We start from the raw sequence: 22,427 nt of genomic DNA, 5'->3' as shown, positions 1-22,427 counted from the left end.
AGCCGACCCAAACGCGGAAGGCGACCCCTAAGTCAGTGAGACCGTGTTAGGGCAGGACCTCAGAGCCCAGGCAGGGTCGCTCTCCAGAACGCCCCCCGTCCCCCGCGCTGATTTCTTAACATTTCCGACTAAAAGCCATCCAGCTTCCAAGGAATTCAGCACAACGGACCAGGGCCCCTAACGCACTGTAAAACTGATTCAATTTGGCAGAAAACAGTATTTTGACTCGTTCACAACGCTCTGCGACACGTCCCAGCCCTGTCCGTTCAGACTCGGCCCCAGGCGCGAGCAGGAAGGCCCGCCCCCCGCCCCTGATCCCGAAAGGCCGAGCGAGCGGCGCGCGCGCGCAGCGCTCTACGTCATATCCGGCGCCAGGCCGTCCGATTCCGGAAGTGGCTGCCCAGTTGTGGCGGCGCTCTCTGCGCGGGTGATAGGTGTCTGTTCTGCAGGAGAGCTGGGGTACACGGCATCATCATGGTCGAGGTAAAGTGATGGTCGGGCGCTCAGGAGGCGTTTGCCTCTGGAATGTTTTATTTGGCAGCGCGCTGGGGGGATGGAGCGTGCTGGGAGGCTGGAGAGGGAAGAGGCTGCCAGGGCAGCTGTGTGGCCAAGGCCAAGTGGTCTCTTCTTAGGGAGGTGCTTTGCGCAAAGGGTCTAGGGTGCATGGAAACCCGAGTCTGAAGCTCCGTCCGGCGGGGAGCCGTAGATGATTTCTGCAGTGCTTGTCTGACCCCCGGAATCCGGGCTCTGACCTCGGAGGCGGGGCTCCTGTTGATGTCCGACCCCTGGCCGGTTGTCGCTGCCGGCGTACATAGTGGCACTAATTCTGCCACCTAAAAGACTCTGGCGGTCAATTCACCTCGTGTTTCAGCCCACGCCAGGAAAGCCTGCCGTTCTTGATGCCTTACGTGTTTTTCCCACCTGGTTTGAACATTAGCAGGCCTTGCTCGTCTTACTGCGAACATTGCCTGACGCCATCCTCTCTGGTCCATATCCGCTGCAAGTCATCTTAATTCAGACGGACGTTATCTTTAGCCAGGAGCGACGCACTGGCTTCCAGCTGACTTTCTTCTTTTTTTGCCCTCCTATAAATTGTTCTATGCAAGACATAAGTTGGCCATGGTTTTCTGGCTTAAACCCCTCTCCTGTCCCTGTGACAATAGGACAAAACTCGAGACTGTTGGAATGGTCTAAAAAAGGCCTTTCCTAACTGGACTTTACCTGCCTTGGCAACCTCGGCTTACTCCGCATCCCACCCTGTCACCCAGCCTGCACCCCGGGCATTATTTCAGTCCTTGGTCACCTTTGCACTGGGCATGTGCCGCTGCCTGGGCTGCGCTTACCTGTGTTCCCTCCTGTCTGTTCGGACTTCGCTGCAGAGCGCTCTTTCGCCGTCATATCTGGTTCCTCCTGTGTTCTCTGCCTTGGCCTCTTGTCTTTATAGCGCTTACCCAAGTGTGGACTTGCTTTCCTAGTTTTGCTTGTCTTCTTCCTCCTGAGTACAAGGAGCGTGCTGCCTATCATTCTGTTGTCAGCTTTAGCACCGTGCTGACAGAGAGGTGGAGCGAGCCTAGTAGGTATTTCCTGAGTAAGGGGGTACTCTCACCTCACTCAGCTGCTCTAGCCGAGGCTCTGGCGATGAACTTGACCCCTTGTAGCTTGCTGCAGGAGTAGCTGTGGTGAGTGGTATGGAGCGTTCGACATTCTCACACACGTAAAGCGTCTGATGAGTTTGACTGTAATTCAGGTTACGCTGTGGGTAATTTATAGGTTAAGTGTGTAATTACACACACACACTCTCTCTCCCTTTCTCTAGGAAGTGCAGAAGCATTCTGTGCACACGCTTGTGTTCAGGTCCTTGAAGAGGACCCATGACATGTTTGTAGCTGACAATGGAAAACCTGTGCCTTTGGATGAAGAGAGGTAGGCATAGTTTTCTTTCATTTGCTAAAATTGTTAAAATTCTAATACTGGGAGAAGAGATCAGGGAAAGGGAGACCTTTAAACATTACTTAGTAATACTTGGTTTTACTCATGTAGTACTCAGGTAGTGCTCATGGACTGTCTCTTTAATGAAAGCTCTTTGGGCATAATTTTAACTGGTTTAACCTTTCTTTTTTTTTGGCCTTTATGGTAAAGAATCCCATTAATTAATTGCATTTTACAAATGTCCGGTAATTAGGAGAGTCCCGTTCAGGTATTTTATTTTATAATCAATCACTTTGTATGTGCTTTCAGCTTCCCGCTGCTCTCAGAGCCTTGCTGAGCTGAAATTGTACCTGGCCAGTACTTCTACTCCCATCTTTTCTCGTTAGTATGGTGAAGATTGTTGAGTGGGGGCATAGTTTTGGTTCTACATCTCCAGCTCCAGTCTGGGATTGCATTATGTGCAATGTTCCTTCTTTGTCCTTTGCCCTTCTTTTTAAAACTTAATTCCTGAAACAAATATTTCTATTTCATTTACAAGATGAGGTTTTCTTAAAAGTAATATAAGTGCATTTCTTTTTAAAAATACTGAACTAATTTAGTACTTTGATTAGTTCCAACTAACCTTTCTAGATACATCTGTTTAAGGTTACTGAGGTAATTTTTACTGTTTTTATATTTAGATATATGAAGGAAATAAGTGTAGGCCTTGAAAGAATTTTTAAGGGTATATTAGTTTCTATATATCTTTAAATCAGTTTGACCTTTGATAACTAATCATGAAATGTTTTATTTATTAAGTGACAAATTAAAATATTACTTGGATTTAATGCCTGCCATGTGATAAATTGTGAATTAAAGTAACTACATATGATGTGGAAATGCACTTGGAAATTTTAGGTTTTTTTGAAATATTGTTTAAAATCTTACTAGAAACTTATACGTCACTGGGCAAACTTAAATTATGTTTCCTAGCTATCTGTAAACACTTAAATTTGTGAGTGTATTTTACATATTTAAGGATACATTCTTATGTTTATAATTTTTAAATAGTCACAAACGAAAAATGGCAATCAAGCTTCGTAATGAGTATGGTCCTGTGTTGCATATGCCAACCTCGAAAGAAAATCTTAAAGAGAAAGGCCCCCAGAATGCAACGGATTCATATGGCCATAAACAGTATCCTGCCAATCAAGGTCAGTATGGTGTTATCAGCAATATTTGAGAAATATAAAAACAAATAAAATGCTTTAATAGGACCCCTGGAAGAACTAGTTACAGTCATACAGTGTTTTATAGCTATGCTGTATTTTAATGGAAGTCTGATTTTCGTCATGTGAGTGGTGGGATAGTTGGTGGCTTTCTTACAGGAAATAAAGAGGTGGAAAAGATCACAGTGGAGAATACAGAAAAACCTGGGAGACTGTTCTTAACTTGTGGAGGGGCTACCTAGCCTTACTGTAATTGAGAAAGATGAAATTCAAGGACAAATTGAGTAGCCCATAACAAAATGCTCGAGGCCAGACGTGTTTTGCATTTCTGATTCTGTTTTTTCAGATTTTGGAATATTTGTGTATGTGTAAATCTAAACACAAGATTCTTTATTATGTTTCGTATATACCTTTTATTGATAACCTGAAGATAATTTTATTCACTGTTTTTAGTGTGCCTGCTTCACATGAGGTTAGGTGTGGAATTTTCGGTGTCACATTATTTCAGTATTTTAAGTTTTAGAGCATTAAAATCTAAAAATCTAAAGGTTTTAGATTTTTGGATTATGGATACAACTTGTGCAATTGTAATGAAGAAAAGACTCTAGATTCCACAGGAAGCCATTGCCTTTTGCTTAGAAGAAAAACTGGAGTGGATTGTCATTTAATAAGCTCACTCTGTGGCACCATCACTGTAGCAAATGCATGAGCCTTTTTGAACTCATGTCAGCAACTGGGCAAGGACGTAGCCGTGTACATGATTTATAGAGGTCAAAGCAAACATGATGGACTGGGCATTTGGCCTGTTGGTGAAAACACCACTTGGGATGCCTGCATCTCATATGAGAGCCTGGGATGGAGTCCCAGGTCTGCTGCCAGTTCTAACGTTCCTGCTAAAGTGTAGGAGACAGCAAGTGATGACTCATGAGACTGTGTCTGGGCAGCCCGTACAGGAGACCTGGCTTGAGTTCTCAGCTACTGGCTTTGGCCTGGTCTGTCCCTGGCTATTGTGGGCATTTTGGGGGTGAAGCAACAGATGAGAAATTCTCTCTGCTCTCAAATAACATGTAAATAATTTTGAAAATATGGTCAATATCTTGTATATCTGAGATTGCAGTTTAGTTGGGAAAATTTGAGAAATCCAGTTGATGATATGGATGTATTTAAAAAGATAACTTGTGTATAAGATAAATTCACCATTGATTAATTTTTCTTTTTAGGACAAGAAGTTGAGTATTTGGTGACAGGTACACATCCATACCCACCAGGACCTGGTGAGTGAACTATGATTACAGAAATTGTCTTATTTTATTGTCACAAATATTTCCTTGAATGAGGCAATAATGACATTCGAATTACCTATAGAATACAGGTTAAACTCAACAGCCCGGCATCCACACATAGCTTTTTAGAATATAACTAACTAATATTTATATACAGTAATTTAGCAAACATTATTAAACTCTTATATTTTTTCAAGCATTGTGCTAGGAATTCACAGACGATAAAACTGCTCCAAGCCTAGAGAAATTTGTTGGCTGGTGGTTTAGAAAGGCATGTAAATATCACTGACCACATGAATGAAGAATTGTTAGTGTTGAAATATGTACAGTGGGAAGGTGTCCCCCGGGTGTGTGTGTGTGTGTAGAGGGGTTGGCACATGGACACTGTGACTAGCATAATAGGGTATGGCACAAAGAGCTTAATATTGTAGAAAATGCAAGGGAGCTGGCTGCTTCTGATGGTAGTAACTTAAATTCACTCCTAGAAGCTCAGTATTTAAAGAAATGCTTGGTTTTTACTGTTGAAGGTAATTCTGGAATTTCACAGAAATTTAAACTTGGCTTTTTTGGGCTGCTTTAATACCAAGCTGCTTATGAGCAGGTCAAACATGAGGTATGTGGTAAGTGTATTTATTGTTAAAAACAAAGACAAGCAAAATTTCATCATCCAATTTTTGTGATATCACCACTTGAAGACAGTAACTTGTGTATGTTTTCCTCTGGTGCTTTATTTCAAATGCATGTAAATGAAAACAAAGATAGCTATGAGAAGAGTTTTTTTTTTTTTTATGTTAATAGGGGTTGCTCTGACAGCAGATACTAAGATCCAAAGGATGCCAAGTGAATCGGCTGCACAGGCCTTAGCAGTGACGTTACCTTCTTCTCAGACCAGGTATGAAGTGCTGTGCGTGTAATTGTAAAGATTTTGGAAGTGCATTATACTTTTCACACTTTTTTCGTTATTTACATTTGTTTCTTTATAACACATATTATATGATATTTTCCTTTGTCAGGGCTTAGAAAAATTTGAAATAAAAGGATTGGTTTTGCAGGATACATGGTGGAGGCATTGCTCACAATGTGCAATTTTCTTTGTCTCAGGGTTGATGCCAATCGTACTGCACCTGGCGGGGGTGAATACCGACTTCCTGGTGCTTCGGATCGCACACAGCCTGCAGTGGGGAATGCAGTAAGTTTCCCTGTGTCAGATAGCACTAAAGATTTCCAGCTCTCAGAGTGTGCTGCCTTATTTATTTTTATCCCAAAAGTCTTACCTTAAATATTAAAGAAATGAACACATCCTTGGAATTAAGGTAAATAGCATCCTCAGGTAGTTGTTAATGCTTCATATCCCTAAAACTAAGTTGTTAGTAAATAAGCAATTTTTTTAGAATTTAAAATTTTGTATTTCTGTGTCCATTTGCACATGTACATACTATGTATTTGGTGTGATATTGATATTAAAAATGCAAGGAGTATTATTCTGAAACTTGGGTCATATTTGAAAGGTTTTTTTTAATTAAACTTTAAGATGATGTGCACAGGTACAGTTGAATGCTAATGGTGTGTAAAAATTTATGGGCTATAAAACTTGTCTTAAAAATGAACATTTAGAAATACATTAATTTTATCTGTGAGTAAATGACAATTGGGGCTAGTATAAGTGAGAATTGTAGAAAGAACAACTGAAAATGTGCTATTATCTGAAATAAGTGTGGGCTTGGCTTCCTCAGTTTCCTTTGCGGTTGATTTGGCTTTATGAAGTGAATGTATTTGTGACTTTCATATGCCTTGTTTTTCTTTTTAATCTTCCATTTTCCAGGCTTTCTGTCTCTTCATGAGGTTGTAATTTAAGCTTCTTAAGGGCAGGAACTTTATGGGCTGAAATATTTTGGGGATGAATAGATAGATACTAATAATATATTTTAAAAGTTATCAGCTAGTTTATCTTTTGAAGTAATGTTTAAATATTATATTAAAAGGTTAGTAGGAGCTGTCAGTCTCTCCTTTGCTATATTGAATCAGTAATAATAAAATTCAACAGTGGAAATACACTTAAATGACTTCGGTGACATGGGAGCTCGCATAAAGCATGTACAGTATTTTAAATCTTTATAATAACCCCATGATACAGCACTGTTCTTCCTGTTTTGCAAACAAGGCGGCTAGTAGGCTTGCATTTTGAACACATACACAGTGATATCTGTGTGTAAATGTTCTGCCTCTCTGGTTTTTTTTTTAATTGGTTTTTAGAATTAACATACAGAAAATACAGTACTGATAAATATCTTATTTTAGCTTCCTTTTTTTAATTGATCACATGAAACCTTTGGTGTGATATGTTTAATATAATGTAATTTATTCCATATCTAGATGATTGTGGAGACTGGCAATACCAAGAACTCTGCACTAATGGCTAAAAAAGCCCCTACAATGCCCAAACCCCAGTGGCACCCACCATGGAAACTCTACAGGGTGAGCGAATGTCCATTTTATTCTGCCGTGTGAAACGTGTTGCTGTACAGTTGACAGTAGTCGAAGAATAGAACAAGAAGGAAGAGGCGTGACTGAAAACTGGTAGAGTGATTGCAGATGGGATGAGACGGGGCTTAGGCCAAGATATCTTGGAAAAGAATTTTCCTTAGGTAAAAGTGATACTTGTACATCTTATAAAATATTGATAGAAGGCTATTAAATGTGGAAAGCCATCAATTTAAGAAAATGGAATATTTAAAATGAAGGCCAAAGTATACAACAACCATGTAAAAAAATTTCTTTGAACCTACCAGTTATCCTTTCATCTGAATAACTGATTTAATGTACCAGATATAAGATGAAAAGTATTTACTAGGGGCCGACACTGGGGTGCAGCAGGTTAAAGCCCTGGCCTGCAACACTGGCATCCTCTATGGGCACAGGTTCCATTCCCGGCGGCTCAACTTTTAATCCAGCTCTCTGCTGATGTGCTTAGGAAGGCAGCGGAGGAAGGCCTGAGTAGTTGCATCCCTGCACCCACATAGAGACCCTGGGGAGGCTCCTGGCTCCTGGCTTCATTCGGATCGGCTCAGCTCTGGCCATTGCAACCATTTGGGGAGTGGGCCAGTAGATGGAAGACCTCTTTCTCTCTGTTTCTGCTTCTCTCTGTAACTCTTTAAAATTAAAAAAAAATACAGCTGACATAATTTAGTATATATTTAAATTTTACAAGTATTCAAATGATTATATAGTAATAGAGATGTTTCTTTTGGTGTGTAGGTCAAATGAATTAATAGATGTGTAGATCTGGGTGACCATTATCACCATCAGGATGTAAATATTACATAATCTCAAAACACAGCCCTGTGTTGCTGTGTTTTTGTGTATTTTTATTTTTTTAACGATTTATTTAAAAGTCAGAGTTACACAGAGAGAGAGAGGTCTTCCATCTGCTGGTTCACTCCCCAGTTGGCTGGGATGGCCGGAACTATGCCAATCTGAAGCCAGGAGCCGGGAGCTACTTCCGGGTCTCCCACACGGGTGCAGGGGCCCAAGGACTTGGGCCATCTTCTACTGCTTTCCCAGGCCACAGCAGAGAGCTGGATCAGAAATGGAGCAGCCAGGACACGAACCGACGCCCATATGGGGTGCCTGCACCGCAGGTGGCGGCTCCACCCGCTGTACCACAGCGCCGGCCCCCTAAATGCTGCTGTTTTATCATCATACCCTTTTTCATCCCTGGCAACTAACTGATCTGTGTTCCAACACTGTAGTGGTATCTTTTCCACTATCTCATATCGGTGGAATCATACAATACATACTTTTTTTTTTTAAGATTTAATTTATTTATTTGAAAGGCAGACTGACATAGAAATTGAGCGAAAGACATCTTCTGTCCGCTGCTTCACTCCCCAGATGGCTGAAATGGCTGGGAGTGGGCCAGGCTGAAGCCAGGAGCCTGGAACTCCATCAGGGTCTCCCATGTGAGTTGCAGGGGCCCAAGTACTTGGGCCGTCATCTGCCTTCCTAGGAACATTGGCAGGGAGCTGGATGGAAAGCAGAGCAGCCGGTACTCAAACTGGTGCTCTGATGTGGGATGCTGGCATTGCTGTCCGTGGCTTAACCTGCTGAGCCACAATGCCAGCCCCTCGGTGTATACTTCTGGGACTGACTTCCTTCACTTAGGTTAATGCCTTTGAGATTCCTCCAGACTGTTAAATATATTAATGATTCATCCATTTTTATTACTGACTAGTATTGCATTGTGCAAATGTGTCATAATTTGTGTGTCCATTCACCTTTGAAGATAATATTTCTCATTCTAAAGCCTAGTTTTCAAATAATTTTGTTAGTATTTGAAGATGTGAGGATGGCAGTTTAAATCTGACTTGTGATTAAAATGTCATGTGCTAGCATAAGGGTTGAATCATGCTCTACTTTTTAATACAGGTTATCAGTGGGCATCTTGGCTGGGTTCGATGTATTGCTGTGGAACCTGGAAACCAATGGTTTGTTACAGGATCTGCTGACAGAACAATAAAGGTAATAAGGAAGTTAAAAATGAACATGACTATTTGCCATGGAAGCTTGGTCTGTTTCACATTATTTCCTGTGGTGGACGTTGCTGTTGCATTTCCTTTGATTTCTTAGGCCTGAATATAAAATAAAATGTATTGTATTTTGAATTATTTTATTACGATAGAGCCAAAGAAATGGAGTTAGTGGATTAAAAATTAGTTTCCTCTGTGGGTAAACTGATACTTGCAGTCCAGGAGAAGACTGATTTCAGCATATTGATTCTGTATTCCTTTAAAAAATAAAACTATTATGATAAGCAAAAATGGGTATCTAATTTTTTAAACACTGTTTATACAAAATTTCTAGTGAAATTAAGTTTTCTTGTGGCTGGTGCTGTGGTATAGCCAGTTAAACCACCTTCTGCAATGCCAGTATCCTGTATGAGTGCTGATTCGAGTCCTGGCTGCTCCACTTCTGATCCAGCTCGCTGCTAATGTGCCTGGGAAAGCAGCAGAAGATAGCTCAAGTGCCTGGGCCCCGCACCCACTTGGGAGACCTGGATGAAGCTCTTGGCTTTGCCTAGCACAGCCCTGGCTGTTGGTGGCCATTTGGGGAGTGAAGATGGAAGATCTCTATATCTCTGTAATTCTGACTTTAAAATAAGTAAATATCTTTAAAAAAAAAAAGTTAAAAAGAAAAGAAATTGAGCTTTTTCATATCTTTGCTACTTTCAGGTTTTTTTAAGTTGTCAGTCTTTTCTAATTTAATACCATGTTATTTTTACTATTATAGTTATATCATTTATATATTAATAATATTAACCTTGTCAACTCTGGAAAATATTTTCTGTTTGGGCTTGTCTTGTCTTTTTTTCCCCTGCTTTTATTTGGAAGGCAGCTATGCTCACCACTATACCACCAACGCACACTCCCCTGCTTTTATTTGGAGGGAAGTCATTTTGCATATTTATTTCTTTGTATCTATTTTTATCTTTTCCCTTCTTTTTGAAGACTTAATTTTAACATCAGGATTCTAAAATTTGCTTTAAAGTAACCAACATAAAGGAAAAATAATTACTGTTTGATTGCAGATATGGGACTTGGCTAGCGGCAAATTAAAACTGTCATTGACTGGGCACATTAGTACAGTGCGAGGCGTGATAGTAAGCACAAGGAGCCCATACCTGTTCTCCTGTGGAGAAGACAAGCAAGTAAAGTGCTGGGATCTTGAGTATAATAAGGTAACCACTGGGATAAGGGCTTAAAACTTGACAAGACACCCTTTATCTTTCTGCTTGTACAGACTTTAACTTCCCTGCTCTGTCCTTAGGTTATAAGGCACTATCATGGACATCTGAGCGCAGTGTATGGCTTGGATTTGCACCCAACAATCGATGTGCTGGTAACCTGTAGTCGAGATTCAACTGCACGGGTGAGATAGAGCTATATATTTGTAAATACTTTGTGTCTGGTAATGTCTATGTTTGCCGTTAGTCTCATATTGTTTGGTAAAGAATTAAAGGTAGCTGTCTTGACTCTTCAATACCTTAGTCCCTCAGGTTCTTGATGTGTATACTTTCCAGTTTTCATCTTCAGTTCTATGTCATGTTTGTTAGTATTAGTGTTCTGCCTCTGAAATGTGACATTCATCTTCTGGCCGGTCACCATAACTGTTACTCATTAGCTCTTATATTCAGCAGCCCCATTAGACTGATTAACCTTTCTGTGTGCTGATCTTTTAGCTTTTTCTTTTTCCTTGGCCGATTTTTCCTGTCTATATTCTCCACACAGATTATATATAGATTTTATCCTTTGTTTAAGCACTTTCTGTCTGTATTACAGTAGGTACAATTCCTTAGTAAATTCCCAGCCTTGAGTTGATCCAGTTACCTGCCTCAGGTTTAGATACCTGAGTATTCTCTGATCATAAGTCTGTTGTGTTTTTATAGATTTGGGATGTGAGAACTAAAGCCAGTGTACACACATTGTCTGGACATACAAATGCAGTTGCTACAGTGAGGTGTCAAGCTGCGGAACCACAGATTATTACAGGTGTGATTGTTACTTTCCAACTTGACAGCATGTTTATCACATGCCTTTTATAGTCACTGACTCTTGATTTGTATTGTGTATTCAGTGTTTCCATGTCCTTATTATATATTTTAGTCATCAGCATTTGAAATTTTGTATAATAAAATGTTATTCAATTGGCTTTTGTCCCATACCTTTTAAATATCATAGAGTATGTCATACAGTATCTTATAATATCTGGCTAGAAAACTGTCAGATGTAATATAGTATTGAAAGTATTAGTTTAGGAAATTAAAGTTAGAAGGAAAAAATGCCCTGAGACGAAAAAAACCTTTAAACTGATGTGAATCTTCATTTTGTCCAAAATAAAGTTAATAGCAGTGAATCTCCTATATGAGATGCTGGAGTCACAAGCAATGGCTTAACCTGCTGGGCCAGAGCGCTGGCCCCAGTAACAGTGGTGTTTACCTTAAAGCTAAAATAATTCTTTAGCTTGATATATTTTGACTAATTAAAAAAAAAAAATTGGAGAGCCAGTGTTGCGGTACAGTGTAAGGTTAAGCCTTATCAGAGCACTGGTTTGAGTCCTGGCTCCTGTGTTTTGAATTCAATTCCCTGCTAATGTGCCTAGGAAAGAGCAGAGGATGGCACAAGACCTTGGGCCTCTGCCACCTGTGTGTGGGAGACCTGGGTCCCATGTGGATGGTAGGTGCCCAAGCACTTAGGCCAGCATCTACTGCCTCCCAAGGCACGTTTAGCAGGGAGCTGGTTCAGAAGTGCAGCAGTTGGTACTTGAACTGGCACTCTTCTTTTTTTTTAGACTTATTTTTTATTTATTTGAAAGGCAGAGTTAGAGGAGGAGATACAGCAAGAGAAATCTGCTGGTTCATTCCACAAAGGACCACAATGGCCAGGTTCCTGGAATGTCTTCCAGGTCTCCCACATGGGTGCAGGGCCCAAGCACTTGGGCCATTTTCCACTGCTTTCCCAGGTGCATTAGCAGGGAGCTGAATTGGAAGTGGAGCAGCCAAGACTTGAACTGGCGCCCATATGGGATACCAGCATCATCACAGGTGGAGGATTAACCTGCTACACCACAGCACCCACCCCTGAACTGGTGCTCCTATGGGCATTCCAGCACAGCAGGCAGTGTAGCCCAACCCAGTGAGCCACATCACTAGCTCCTTTATTTGTATTGTTATTTTTATAGAATAACTTTAAAAGCAACCTAGTATTTTGGAACTATGAAGAAATTAGCCAAGGTGTAATATAACTTTAATTTAGTATATATTTGTTTATGGAAGAACACATGTTTTGTTATGTTTATGTTTGCAGTCTTTTTTAACAGTCTGTGTTTTGGTGTCTGTGTGTTTTTGTTACAGGAAGCCATGACACTACGATACGATTATGGGATCTGGTGGCCGGAAAGACGAGAGTGACATTAACAAATCATAAAAAATCAGTGAGAGCTGTAGTTTTACATCCAAGACAGTAAGTGCACTTACCTAGTTAGTTTCTTTATTTCTTAGTCTAGTAGTGAATACCTGTATTAACACTATTCTGGGCATTGAGCCACTGTCTGTTCCTATACTACTTGTAGACATGCATTTCTCTTATTTTCCTTATGTACTATTTTGTTTCATGTCCTATATAAGATGAGGGAAGCCTTCTCATAATGACAGATAAATAGTGTCAAATAAAACAGTGTAAATAAATCGTGGTTAAAAGTTGCAAGTCAAAATGGAAGTGATAGTGGCTGTGCTTACTGTTTTGGATATAAATGGTATTAGACATTGAGACATCACATAAGTAGTTTAAGTGCTAAGAAGGAAGTTAATGTATATATAGGGAAAAATAGAGCCATGAACGTGATAATCTGTATATTCAGAGGTGGGGCGTAACATCACAACCTGTTGTGTGTGGTTTCAGATCACCTCTGAACTTTTCTACTTATATTTTCTGTTTTCCTCTCCCTGCTTTCATACCCTGTCTCTCTCCCTCCCTTTCCCTTATTCGTTACTCCCTTTTGTCCTCTCCTCTTTCCCTTTCTTTCCTTCTCTCTCTTGCTCCCCATCCCATTGTGCTCTTCCTTCTCCAGAACATCATGTAATGCCTTGCCCTTGTGTAAAGTATGACTCCTGCACGTACTTACTGCAGCTCAGTGTACAGCACTGGGGAAATGAAAGGAGAACAAAAATCTTAAAATAGGAATTACAATGCATTTTAAAAAGGTGCAAATCGGATTATACTTGAAACAAATGTCTTGATATTTTTGTATTATGACAATATTACTTTGTTAAAACTACGTAGATCAGTGAGTATGCAGTGAAAATATAATTGGCTTTTTAAAACTCGCTGTTTAGTTTAAGCTGGTTTACATTGCCATGAATTCTGCTTAATCTGATTTCAGTTACACATTTGCATCTGGCTCTCCAGATAACATAAAACAGTGGAAGTTCCCTGATGGAAGTTTCATTCAGAATCTTTCTGGACATAATGCTATTATTAACACATTGACTGTAAATTCTGATGGAGTACTTGTATCTGGAGGTAAAATAAGACCTTTACAGTAAATATGTTTGTCATTTTTGCTGTTAGTGAATGACTGAATGTTTATAAAGTTTCAGAGTGATCACACATGTGCTGTAGTGGCACTTGCCTGATTTGGGTATATTTAGTTGCCCACATGTGTGCTCATGCATACTCGTAATATGTTTAGTGTATTTCATGGGTTAGCCTTCTTTGAGTTCCCACATGATAAATCTAAATTAGGGGTTTATGATAGGAATTGCCTAAAAATTTGGTTAGGTATTCTGGAATTGGTTGTCAAATTTTGTGGGTCTTTAAGACGTACGATAAATTCTTTTTTTTTTTTTTTTAAGATTTATTTTATTTATTTGAAAGAGTTACAGAGTGAGGTAGAGACAGAGAGAGAGGTCTTCATCTGCTGGTTTACTCACCAGATGGCCGCAATGGCTGGAGCTGTGCTTATCCGGAGCCAGAAGCTCCTTCTGGGTCTCCCACATGGGTGTAGGGGCCCAAGGACTTGGGCCTTCTACTGCTATCCCAGGCCATAGCAGGGAGCTGGATCGGAAGAGGAGTAGCTGGGACTCAAACCGGCGCCCATATAGGATGCCAGCGCTTCAGGCCAGGGTGTTAACCTGATGCGCCACAGTGCTGGTCCCATGATAAATTCTTAATTAAGCACAAACAAAATCTATTGAAAAGCTTTAGTGCCTGTTTATATGTCTTTGTACTTGTAGATATTGCAATAGTGTTTGGGCTAATGGTTGGTGCGAACTACAAGCATGCCAAGCTGAACCATTGAAGCGATAACAAATGTAATTGATATTTCCTTTTAAGCTGACAATGGCACTATGCATCTTTGGGACTGGAGAACTGGCTACAATTTTCAGAGGGTCCATGCAGCTGTGCAGCCTGGGTCATTGGACAGTGAATCAGGAATATTCGCTTGTGCTTTTGATCAGTCTGAAAGTCGATTGCTAACAGCTGAAGCTGATAAAACCATTAAAGTGTACAGAGAGGATGATACTGCGGTGAGTTCTGTTTTCCATATATCTTCAAATAAAATGTAGCAGCTATACCAGTTTGGCAAGTCTCCTCCCATTTAATTTCCAGAAAGAAAAATAATCTCTGTAGTATTAAGGTATTTATCATCTTCAGTAGTACTTGGTCATAGATTTCTGTGTTGATTTCATTGATGCCAGTGAACCCATTGGATATTTTAATTTTATTAAAAACAACAGCAAATTAAGATTATTATGCAAACTAATTTAGAATTGTTTGCCTTGGTGCTACTAAAATATCTAAGTAGAGGTTTTATTTTAGATGAAATACCTCAAACTGAGCTTGTAATAACCCTTTCATCTTTATTAAACTAGGATAATGCTAAATATTTAATGCCAAGTAATATGAATTATAGTAGGTATCTTATTGTTAGAAGTTTATTAATTATTAAGCAAACTAATAATACTCTTAATTTTTATTATAGACAGAAGAAACTCATCCGGTCAGCTGGAAACCAGAAATTATCAAGAGAAAGAGATTTTAATGTGATGTTGTCTTCATGGTGGTTCCCTTTTTTTGTATTTTTTTATTTTAAGCTTGGCATTGATGAGGAAATCCTGTCATTTTGTGCTCTGGCTGGGAGTATAAAGTAGAAACTCACTTGCTGGCATCATTGCTGCTTTGTATTTTACAATAAACTGCCCCCCGACCCTTCCCTTGTGTTTTTTATTTCTAAAGTATACAAATTGTGACCTTGGGAAGTAATTTGCAGGTTTATTGAACGTGACTATTGTAAAGGTAGACTATTTTGACAGTTTTATTAGCAGATCTCTTTTTAAAAAATCCTTATGATAGGACATGTTTTGGAGGGAGCAGTGTTTTTTTATATAATCCTTTAAAAACTAGTATCTGTGACTGCTAATTGGTATTTTAAAAATTTGAAGTCTTACTTTAACTTACGTGTGTTCATTCCAAAAACAGGTTTTGAGTGCATGTTCCGTTCTGCAAAGTTCTGCACTAGGCACCATTCAGAAAACAAATAAGACGTGTCTGTCCTCCAAGGTTTCCAGTTTAGTGGCTCCTTACAGAAAGTCTGTAGTGGGGGTGCCAGGGAAATGCTGGGGGAGCATGGCGAAGACCCTTCATTTTTCCCAGGGAGGATTGTGGAAGACTTGAGAGTAAGTGGCATTTGAGCTGATCTGAAATGAAAGACAGCGGAGAAGGAAAGGGTGGTCTAAGGTGAGGCATGAAGTCCGTGGTGTGTCCTGGAAGAATTGTCCATAGCAACCCCATACTGGGGAGTAAAGCTGACTTGCAGGGAAACTGCATGTTTTGAATTTGGATTTTATCCCACAGCAGTAGAATAACAATATTGATATCAAAGCCCAGGGAAAATAACTCTGGAGACACCATGGTAGCTATTTAAAATTTGAGGGTTACAATCTGTGGAGATGTGTAGAATAATATTGAAGTTTCTGATGCCTCCTTTGGGTAAATACAGGTCTTAATCCTGCTGTTGGGATCCTAATTCCCCGTCAGTCAAGAAGATTGATCAGACTAATCGTTCTATAATTAGACCACACAGTTACAAGAAAGCAATTGTTAAGATTTTCCAAATTAAAATATTGCACTTTGATTTTAAGCAGAAGTTTCTGAATTATACATGTGCCATTACGTATGCTGTGCGTGGAAGTTACAACCTTTATAGTGTAGTTTTCTAATATTTGAATCCCTTGGCCTGCTAACTTCATTTCCAGGGAAGTATCTAACCGAAACAGTCTGACAAGTGTATACAAGCAATGTCATTGCACCTTTGTTCTTTAATAATTAAAGCTAGCCCAAATGTCCTATCTATAAGGGAATGCTACAGATTATGATACCTTCATGCAGTTGATTTCTGGGTATCCATTACCAGAGAGGAATATCTAGACTGTTAGGACAAGATGTTCAAAATGTATTCTTATGTGAAAAAAAATTTGTTACAATAACTTGATACTCTTAAAAAAATAATGGTGAAGTAGCACCACACTACTAGTGGCCTTGTGAGGAAGTAGAATTATGGGAGGATGTTCATGATCTGCTTTGTATACTTCTATAATGTTTTAATTTTCTAAAAGCATGTATTTTACAAACTAAATAAAGCAAAAAGAAGCACTAGCTTCCCTGAGAGTCTCATGTGCCTTCTAATAAAAGAATCCATCGGTGGAAAATATTCCATCTTCAAAGGCAAAGAAGAAATTAGACTACCATTTTACCTTTAATTTTGTGGTGAAGCATTCAAAATCCTTTCTTCTCGCTATTTTGAAATATGTAGTACATTGTTACTGATTTAGTAGCCCTGTTGTGCAATTCTGCAATATATACTTGTGTTAGAACATCACGTTGTACCCATAAGTTTGTACAGTTACTGAATGTCCATTTAAAAAGTTCTCTATCCAATTCTGTGGTTGCTTTAAAAGAAAAAAAATTCTACAGCTGATTCCAGAAGCTACAGAAAACAGATTGTCATGGGAGAAATAGTTGTTGAGATCAACCACCCCCTGACCAGCACCCTCAGACATTATCAAAACCCGACAGCTTCAGATTAAAATTTTAGGGTATTAAAACTTGCACTTGAAAAATTTTATGGTATAGATAAAGAAGGAAAAAAACTGTTTTTAAATGTTGTTGTAACAAAGATACCCAAGTACAATTAAGCACAAATGAAGGAAATTATTCTGTTTTACAAAGTGTCTAGGAGGGCCAGCGCCGTGGCTCACTTGGTTAATCCTCCACCTGCAGTGCCGGCATCCCATATGGCCACTGGGTTCTGGTCCTGGTTGCTCCTCTTCCAGTCCAGCTCTCTGCTGTGGCCCTGGAGGGCAGTGGAGGATGACCCGGGTGCTTGGGCCCTGCACTCGCATGGGAGACCAGGAGGAGGCACCTGGCTCCTGGCTTCACGGCGCTGGCCGTAGCGGTCCTTTGGGGAGTGAACCAACAGAAGGAAGACTTTTGTCTCTCTCTCGTACTGTCTATAATTCTACCTGTCAAATAAAAAAGAAAGTGTTTAGGAAAGTCTAGTAAAAGAATCAGACAGTTGGGGCCGGTGCTGTGGTATAGTAGGCTAAGCCTCCGGCTATGGTGCCAGGATCCCATATGGGCACTGGTTTAAGTTCCGGCTACTCCACTTCCAATCCAGTTCTTTCCAATGGCCTGGGAAAGCACCAGGAGATGGCCCAAGTGCTTGGGCCCCTGCACCCATGTGGGAGACCCGGAAGAGGCTCCTGGCTTCAGATCTGCCCAGCTCTGGCCCTTGGGGCCATTTGGGTAGCGAACCAGCAGATGCACGACCACTCTTTATCTCCCTATCTAATTCCGCCTCTCAAATACATAAATAAATCTTTAAAATTAAAATCAGTGCCTACCCAAATTTATTATAAGAAAGCAAGGATGGTTCACTAAGGAAGGAGAAACTATGAGCATCTACATAGATGCTACAGAAGCATTTCAAGATAATTTTAAAATCCAAAATTATAAAAATTTTGTTTTAAAGATATATTTTTTTGGAAGGCAGAGTTACAGAGTGAGAAGGAGAGATGGAGATTTTCCATCAACTGGTTCACTCAAAATGACTGCAATGGCCAGGGCTGGCCCAGCCTGAAACCAGGAGCCAAGAGTTTCATCCATCGTTCATGGGTACATTAGTGTAGGAAATAACCTATTTTGTTGGAAAATTAATCTACATAAGTATTAGCAATACTTTACAGCATTATCAATACAGAAATGTCAATTCTGAAAATTATGCTATAAATATGCACTTGTGAAAATTTGTGTATCATTTATAATAAATTAGAAATAATCTAAATTACCAGAAGGAAAGCCACTCCTTTTGACCAGGAGTCAGGGCAGCAAAGGAGACAATTCCATCATTATACTGACCTCAGTGACCCTGCGTGGCCCGTGACGACCACATTTATGAAACACTTTGACTCAACATTTGCTGTCTGAAAGATGGACCAATGACTGTATGATTAACCTTAGGCTTGGGAAGGGAAATGGATCTGATAATAGTTTATAGTCTTATGTTAATTATGCCTTGCATGTGTATATTAACTCTGCATTTTACACAGCTGTTTTATGTGCTATCGCGTATGGTCCTCTGAAAGTCTTGAGAAGCCAAGTGGACTGATAATGCCCTTTGACAGCAGAATCAGCCTTGCAGAAGCTGAAGGTATGATATGGGGAGCCAGGCTGATTTTCTTTTTTTTTTTTTTTTTTTTTTAAATCCTGTACCATTTTTCTGGCTAGGAAATTAATTGTCTTGTGAGTTCTCATTTTTCCTGCAGGGGTGACTCCCAACTATTTCAAAGATGTTCTAGGGGGAGAAGTCGGGAAACTCGTTGTGCTTTGCTGTGGACTGAGAGCTTTCCTAATTGTATGCATGTGACACTGGTTCTGGCAGTGGATCTGGTCTGCGTGCATTCCCGTGTATGTAAGCCATTCAGGACTTATATGTGTTTTTTCATCTATCACATGTCTGTATTTGCACTGATGTTAAGGAGACGCATACTCATGGATTAATATAGGTTACTTGGATTCTTGCAAATTAATGAAGTCTTTAAGGATTCAGAGTTTTGCGTGAAAAAGTTTTAGGAGAAAAGTCACTAATATAAACATACCTGTGTATGTTGGACAGTTTTTTATGAGTTCATACATACATGATAGTTTATGTAGAATATATCAAAGTTGTACTATGTGGTCTCTATTCCCATAGCTAAATTTTAAGCAGGGAAGAAAGTATTATGTGTTTGTGTTGAGATTAAATAATAATACTCCTTCCAACAAAGCATAAAATTAAGTTTTAGATGGATATCATATCTTATGAGTGTTGCAGAAGGGGGATAGTTGTTCTAGAACAAGTGCTGTCTTGGGCTATATAAGGGTACCTGGAAAAGAATGTCAAAAAATGGAATGAAAAGATAAGCTTATTTTGGTGCAAAAATTTTGAAGTCCATGCCTAATGTTTTATAGTATTTATTTTCTGTTAATGCTTTCAAGACATCATTACTTTGAAGGAGGGAGAATATTTAAGTGAAGCAGAAGCGTGGTGTGAACAGATGAACCTGGTTTACGCTGTTGCCGGATAAGCTGGACTTGAACTAAAACTGGGGCTCTGTTAGCTCAGCTGCATTGGCCTCTGGAAGATGAAGAAAGGCCTGACCTTTTAAAAACAGGTTTTCCCTGGCACCTGAGACTGGGGGATGTCGTCTAGGAAATATTTGGGAATTTCTTGAGACCACAACTTTCTTCAGAGACCCAGAAATTGTCCATTTCCATCTGGGCACACTTTATAGTCAGTAACAACTTTCTCAAATTGGGTTAATAATTTTAACCATAATTTTAATTGGCACACTATTTATCATGAGAAGGTTTTGGTTAATAGATCTTTATCATAAGTATGCACTGAGTTCAACAAGCAAGGAAAAACATTTCGCAATTTGGAGCTTAGCTCATTGGCAGAGAAGCACTGGTGGGCTTTCTTGGTGTCTGTTGGGACCTATATCCTGACCACATAGCTAGAGTCCAAGACCAGGATTTCACAGTATATTGGTGAAGTCCTGAGACCTGTGTGAAAAGGAGGGTTGCCTGGCTGTAAAGAAATAGAGAAAAACAAGACTCTGATCTAGAAGGATTCTACTCTGTTGTATCTGAATATTAAATGTTAGACAACCTTTGACTGTAAACAATGCAGGTAAACAAAATCATCATACCAACTTGTATCGTTTGACCAAATTTGAAGAAAACATCAGGCCTTGGTTCTAAGTGGAGATGTCAATAATTTCTTCAAGAGTAATCATTAGGAAGGATCATTAACTCACTCTTGGGTGGAACCAGGGTGCTTAGGGAATAATTAAAATAAGGAATATGCACTCATTTCTAAAATTCACTGTGGTTCTAGGAGTTTTAGTTAACAGGATAAGAAAAGAACAAAAAACATAAGAGAAGTCAAATAATAATGATTTGTGCAAAAGGCGTATAAAGCAAGCAAAAGAAAAATGGTTGAAACTAATGAAAGCAAGCCTTTAGGCTGCAATTGCCACCTTCCAGTAACTTGCTATTAGCAAAAGGAAATAGAATTCAGGAACATGTCAGATATATAGATCTCCTTAAAGGTGGCTGATTGCATACATACATCTAATTTTGCTTCTTTCCAGAACTTAATTAAAATGGCTATTGAGTTAGTTGGTTTTAGGCATAAGTCCACAAAGACAAAAAAAAGTCAAAGAGAAAACAAAAAACAGGAACAAAATTTGGAAATGAGATACACATAGAAAGATGAACGCATAAGGTAACCAACTTAACATACTGGAGAAAGCCGAATCCTAAGCTGTCAACAGAGAAGCGGAAAACTTACCTCATGCATCAGAATCCTCAGATTCAGAAATGGGTGGTGCCAAGCTGGAAGGTGCAGTGGGGAATGATAATGAAAATAAGATGCTGGCCCCTTGTAATTTGGGTTTCCAGATAAAATTCAGGTCACTCAGTTAAATCTGAATTTCATAGAAAATAACTTGATAGTCAAGTTTGTTCCTACTATTGCATAGGATGTACTTGCAGTGAGAAATATTCATTACTTAGCTTAAATTTAAATCTCATCAGGTGTCCTGTGTTTTTATTTGCTAAATCTGGCAACTGTACTTGGGATGGACACAGCATACAGGGAACAGCTCTGTCAGAAGGAGGATTGGGGCTGAGATAAAGCGCTAGCCTCTCCTGTCTCCTTGCCTGTGATTTCCTAAGGGGGCCTCCTATTAGCAGAATCTAACTGAAGTCAGCTGGGCCAGAAGGAACCCTAGGAAATGTTGTTTGGTGACGCTCTGCCACAGCACCACGAAGCAGGATAGTAGGATGGGTCTGGGGTTGATACTGAGTAAATAACCGGATTATTTTACATGATGATGTAGAACTTTAGCTTAAGGTCAGTCTTAGTGGACTTCTTTCCATGTGTGCTTTGGTTGCAAATGTTGGCGCACAGACATTTTGAGTGTTGCTTTTGGGGTGGGCAGATAGCAAAAAAAAATCAATGATAACTGGAGGTGAGGTGCGTAAAAGAAATCCCACACTGTGTCCTACCCAGACCCCCAAAGGAGTATGGAAGACCTGGTTATTCTGAAGGGTCCTTCAAGAAACTTCATGGAGATTCATATGAGATTCGCATAATGAAGTAGGAAGAAAGGATAAGATGTTTCCAGGTGTTGGGTAGTGAGGTAAACCAGAGGGAGAACGTGTGTAGTGGATTCTGTGAATAGCCATGGTTGCAGCTGTTAGAACAGATTTTTGTGTGGTTGTATGGTGGGGAATGAGTCTGGTCACGTGACATAGCACCTTGTTAGGAAAGGACTTTGAGTGTTGAGCTAAAATTCTGGCTTTATTCTGCCCAAAAATGGATAGACCATGGGAAATCATGTAAGAACTCTGGAACCAAGGTAAAATAATACAATCGGCTTGGACCAATTGTATTTGAGACCAGATTAGTGAATAAGATTTCCTAGGAAGTAAGTATAGAACACCTTATAGAATCCATGACCCCTATTGATAAGTAAACAAATGCATGATTTTTAGTCAGTGTCATAAATATCTCTCATGTGTTTATAGTTCAAAAGCTATTAAGAGAGCCGGCGCCGTGGCTCAATAGGCTAATCCTCCACCTTGCGGCGCCGGCACACCGGGTTCGAGTCCCGGTTGGGGCGCCGGATTCTGTCCCGGTTGCCCCTCTTCCAGGCCAGCTCTCTGCTATGGCCAGGGAGTGCAGTGGAGGATGGCCCAGGTGCTTGGGCCCTGCACCCCATGGGAGACCAGGAAAAAGCACCTGGCTCCTGGCTCCTGCCAGGATCAGCGCGGTGCGCCGGCTGCAGCGGCGGCCATTGGAGGGTGAACCAACGGCAAAGGAAGACCTTTCTCTCTCTGTCTCTCTC

General features: G+C 40.0%; 1 protein-coding gene across 2 annotated transcripts; it reads left to right on the top strand.

Moving 5' to 3' along the window:
* The first annotated feature begins 367 nt into the window (after positions 1 to 367).
* On the top strand, positions 368 to 15,186 carry PLRG1 (pleiotropic regulator 1). 2 transcript variants are annotated; one of them, XM_008267305.4, is made up of 16 exons: positions 368 to 483; positions 1,817 to 1,923; positions 2,239 to 2,310; positions 2,980 to 3,122; positions 4,358 to 4,411; positions 5,219 to 5,312; positions 5,522 to 5,609; positions 6,794 to 6,895; positions 8,846 to 8,938; positions 10,005 to 10,154; positions 10,244 to 10,345; positions 10,863 to 10,965; positions 12,327 to 12,435; positions 13,355 to 13,494; positions 14,308 to 14,501; positions 14,957 to 15,186. In XM_008267305.4, the coding sequence occupies exons 4-16, from the start codon at positions 2,993 to 2,995 to the stop codon at positions 15,014 to 15,016; spliced, it is 1,419 nt and encodes a 472-aa protein (XP_008265527.1). In that variant the 5' UTR covers positions 368 to 483; positions 1,817 to 1,923; positions 2,239 to 2,310; positions 2,980 to 2,992; the 3' UTR covers positions 15,017 to 15,186. The 2 variants fall into 2 exon arrangements, with proteins under 2 accessions (XP_008265527.1, XP_008265526.1); XM_008267304.3 differs by lacking the exon at positions 2,239 to 2,310 and having other exon boundaries at positions 373 to 483.
* Positions 15,187 to 22,427: the final 7,241 nt, after the last annotated feature.

Source organism: Oryctolagus cuniculus, chromosome 8 (genome assembly GCF_964237555.1).
Source record: "Oryctolagus cuniculus chromosome 8, mOryCun1.1, whole genome shotgun sequence".
Taxonomy (NCBI): Eukaryota; Metazoa; Chordata; class Mammalia; order Lagomorpha; family Leporidae; genus Oryctolagus; species Oryctolagus cuniculus.
The sequence above is the reverse complement of the archived record's forward strand: the minus strand, read 5'-3'. Positions and strand labels throughout refer to the sequence as shown.

Excerpts from the sequence above, each read along its gene's own strand:
- PLRG1 (XM_008267304.3), top strand. Across the intron at positions 5,313-5,521 it reads TTACCTTCTTCTCAGACCAG|GGTTGATGCCAATCGTACTG; the intron begins GTATGAAGTGCT and ends TCTTTGTCTCAG. Across the intron at positions 8,939-10,004 it reads CTGCTGACAGAACAATAAAG|ATATGGGACTTGGCTAGCGG; the intron begins GTAATAAGGAAG and ends GTTTGATTGCAG.